Genomic DNA, 2,500 nt, shown 5'->3' with positions numbered 1-2,500 from the left:
CTTGGAGTTTCAGAGTTTACATTTACAACTCGCCGGCCTGATGCCCTGTTTCCCTTAATTTTAGTGGTATCGTCCTCTCTAGACGACTTTTCCTTCTTTTTGCTTTCATCATTCCTCCCTCCTCCTCCTCCTCCTCCTCCTCCTCCTCCTCCCGTTAACCCCCACCCCGAACCCAGTCCCTTTGCCCCCTTCCCCTCTCGCTCCCATTACCCCTGCTGGTGTTGTTCCCCGGGAGTAGTGGGTGGTGTTGCTCCTGGTGTAGCCGATACAAGGCGTGGGTGTAGTGGTGGTTACCTTGCACGCAGTTGTTGTAGTGTGTTGTTTGGGGCCGCAGGTGCGCAGGCTGGAGCGGCCTCCCCCTCCACGCGTTCGCGACGCAGGGCGCAGCGGCGAGTCACCCGGAACGAGTCCCGCTACCATTCCGGTAAGTAACCGATCGGACATCGGCGACCCGATGATGCTCTTTCTTGGAGATCATAAGGTGAGTACTCGGCTTTTTCGTGTTTTGTGATGACTTTTCAGTGGTACCCGGAACTTCGCCAGGCGACAGAAGCGTCTTGAACGACTTGCATGCATGTGTTTGCCGAAGGTATTGCGGCGAAAGTAACGTTCTTAGCCCATCGTCTTGAAGTGTCTGAACACTCGAGGTTGCGCTAATAACGGTCAGCTACTTTGTATATGGAAGGTACAGTTGTCACGGGCCAGTGAGCAAGTGGGGCTCGTACCCATAGGTAGCATGACCCACTCGGCCTACGCATCGGTATCAGTGGGAGCGATAATGAATGTGGCAAAAGGAATGTTTTCCCCAATTAGATGTTTTGCCTTTGTCTGTCTTCGTATTATTTCTTTTGAAATTCCCGAAAAAAAAATATTCCGTAGAGTGTAACGAATATTATTTGCATTTTTCCTGAAAGAGAAAGTTTGCAAAGATCTATAGCGCTGCTGACATAACGTTTTTAGCATATTCCATAGCCTAAATAACTTTCCAAAGAGTCATACATATAAAAGTTGGTTTGTTTGTTCGTTTATTTATTTCATTCATGTAATGGCCATATAACTATAATTGTTGTTTAACGTTGCACGGATTAGCTTTTGTTTTTGTTAAGGACCAGTTGTTTCTAGCTTAAAACATATCAAAACCCAAAGATTAGACAGTAAATTCTGTCAGATTCCATGAGCAGCGCCATTAGACACTGGTGTAAAGATGAAACTGAAAGGAATGTCTGACGTGGATTCGAACCCCAGCTTCCCGGCTGTAATTAATGGGGTTCGAAACCTTCGCGAGAAGGATAATTCTGCTACTTTCAGTCCTATTCATCTAATTAGAGTGCTGATAACTAAAGGCCTGTCTTTCATTACGAACATTGGGGGTGTAAAAACGGCATTTCACTTTTTAGTTTTGATGGGAGACTCGGAAAAAAAACTTCGAATAGCACCCAGTGTGCATATGAAGGAGCCGTAAGTTAATCATATTATTATATAAGCTCTATAGGCTTATGCTTGCTTTCTTTAAGAAACCGAGCAGATACGTTTGTAAAGCCTAAGAACATGATCATTGCCAAGTACCGCGGGACGAAGAACGTGGAAAATATAGTAATCCTGATTTACGATCGATGATAGCATCGGGCATATATGACACTCATTGCTGTACTAAGGCATTTTAATAGAGGGCGAAATTCATGTGAATCCTCGCGAAACTTGTGTATAGTGTATAGAAATCATGGTTATATACACGTTGAACAAATTTCATACATCTCGAAAGGAGAAGAATAGGCTTCGTCATTTTTTTCTTGAGTGATTAGAAATATCGATAGCTGTATTATTTTAAAATAAACCTCAGACAGATTGCGTGTCCGAAAGTTATTTTCAAAAGTATCCCCTCGTCGTGTTCCATTTTCTCTGTAAACAACTATACTCTATCGTTTTCCATGAAGGGGATCCTAAAATAAACTGGTGCTGAACAAGGTTTTATTTTTTGTTTTGAGGATAGTGATAGTAACTTGGATTGTGTTCATTTGGTTATCGTAGGACATATGATAGTTTGATAATGACAGAGCTAATACCAATAAAGTACATGATTCTTTTTGCTCTTATAATTATTATCACCGAGCTATTTCTTGTCCGCATTTTCTGTTGGAATTTTGACGCTTACTAAATTGTTTGTAATATTGCTGTTGATGATGATTCTTATAGCTGATGTTATTATTGTTTCTGTAGTATATTTTCATTATTGTTATTTAAATTCATTGCGAGGATATATACTATAATTGTTGTTATTAGTAGCATCATTGAGTATTTTCATTCTTATGATAATGATAATCATTTTCATTTTTTTCATTTTCGTTATTGTTAGTTTTTTTTTATATTCTTGTTTTGTTCTGTTATTGATATTTTTATATTTATTATTATTATTATTATTATTATTATTATTATTATTATTATTATTGTTATTGTTATTGTTATTGTTATTGTTATTATTATTATTATTATTATTATTATT

At 39.0% G+C, this 2,500-nt stretch overlaps 1 protein-coding gene across 1 annotated transcript in view; it reads left to right on the top strand.

The window, feature by feature from the left end:
• The window catches only part of LOC125030440 (disco-interacting protein 2 homolog C-like), a 205,493-nt gene that overhangs the window by 156,728 nt on the left and 46,265 nt on the right, over positions 1–2,500 (top strand). The window contains exon 3 of the mRNA XM_047620477.1: positions 335–424. Coding sequence (XP_047476433.1) covers positions 335–424 — 90 coding nt within the window. The remainder of the gene's footprint in view (positions 1–334; positions 425–2,500) is intronic.

Source organism: Penaeus chinensis, chromosome 11 (assembly GCF_019202785.1).
Source record: "Penaeus chinensis breed Huanghai No. 1 chromosome 11, ASM1920278v2, whole genome shotgun sequence".
In the NCBI taxonomy this organism is placed as follows: Eukaryota; Metazoa; Arthropoda; class Malacostraca; order Decapoda; family Penaeidae; genus Penaeus; species Penaeus chinensis.
This window is presented reverse-complemented; position numbering and strand designations above follow the sequence as displayed.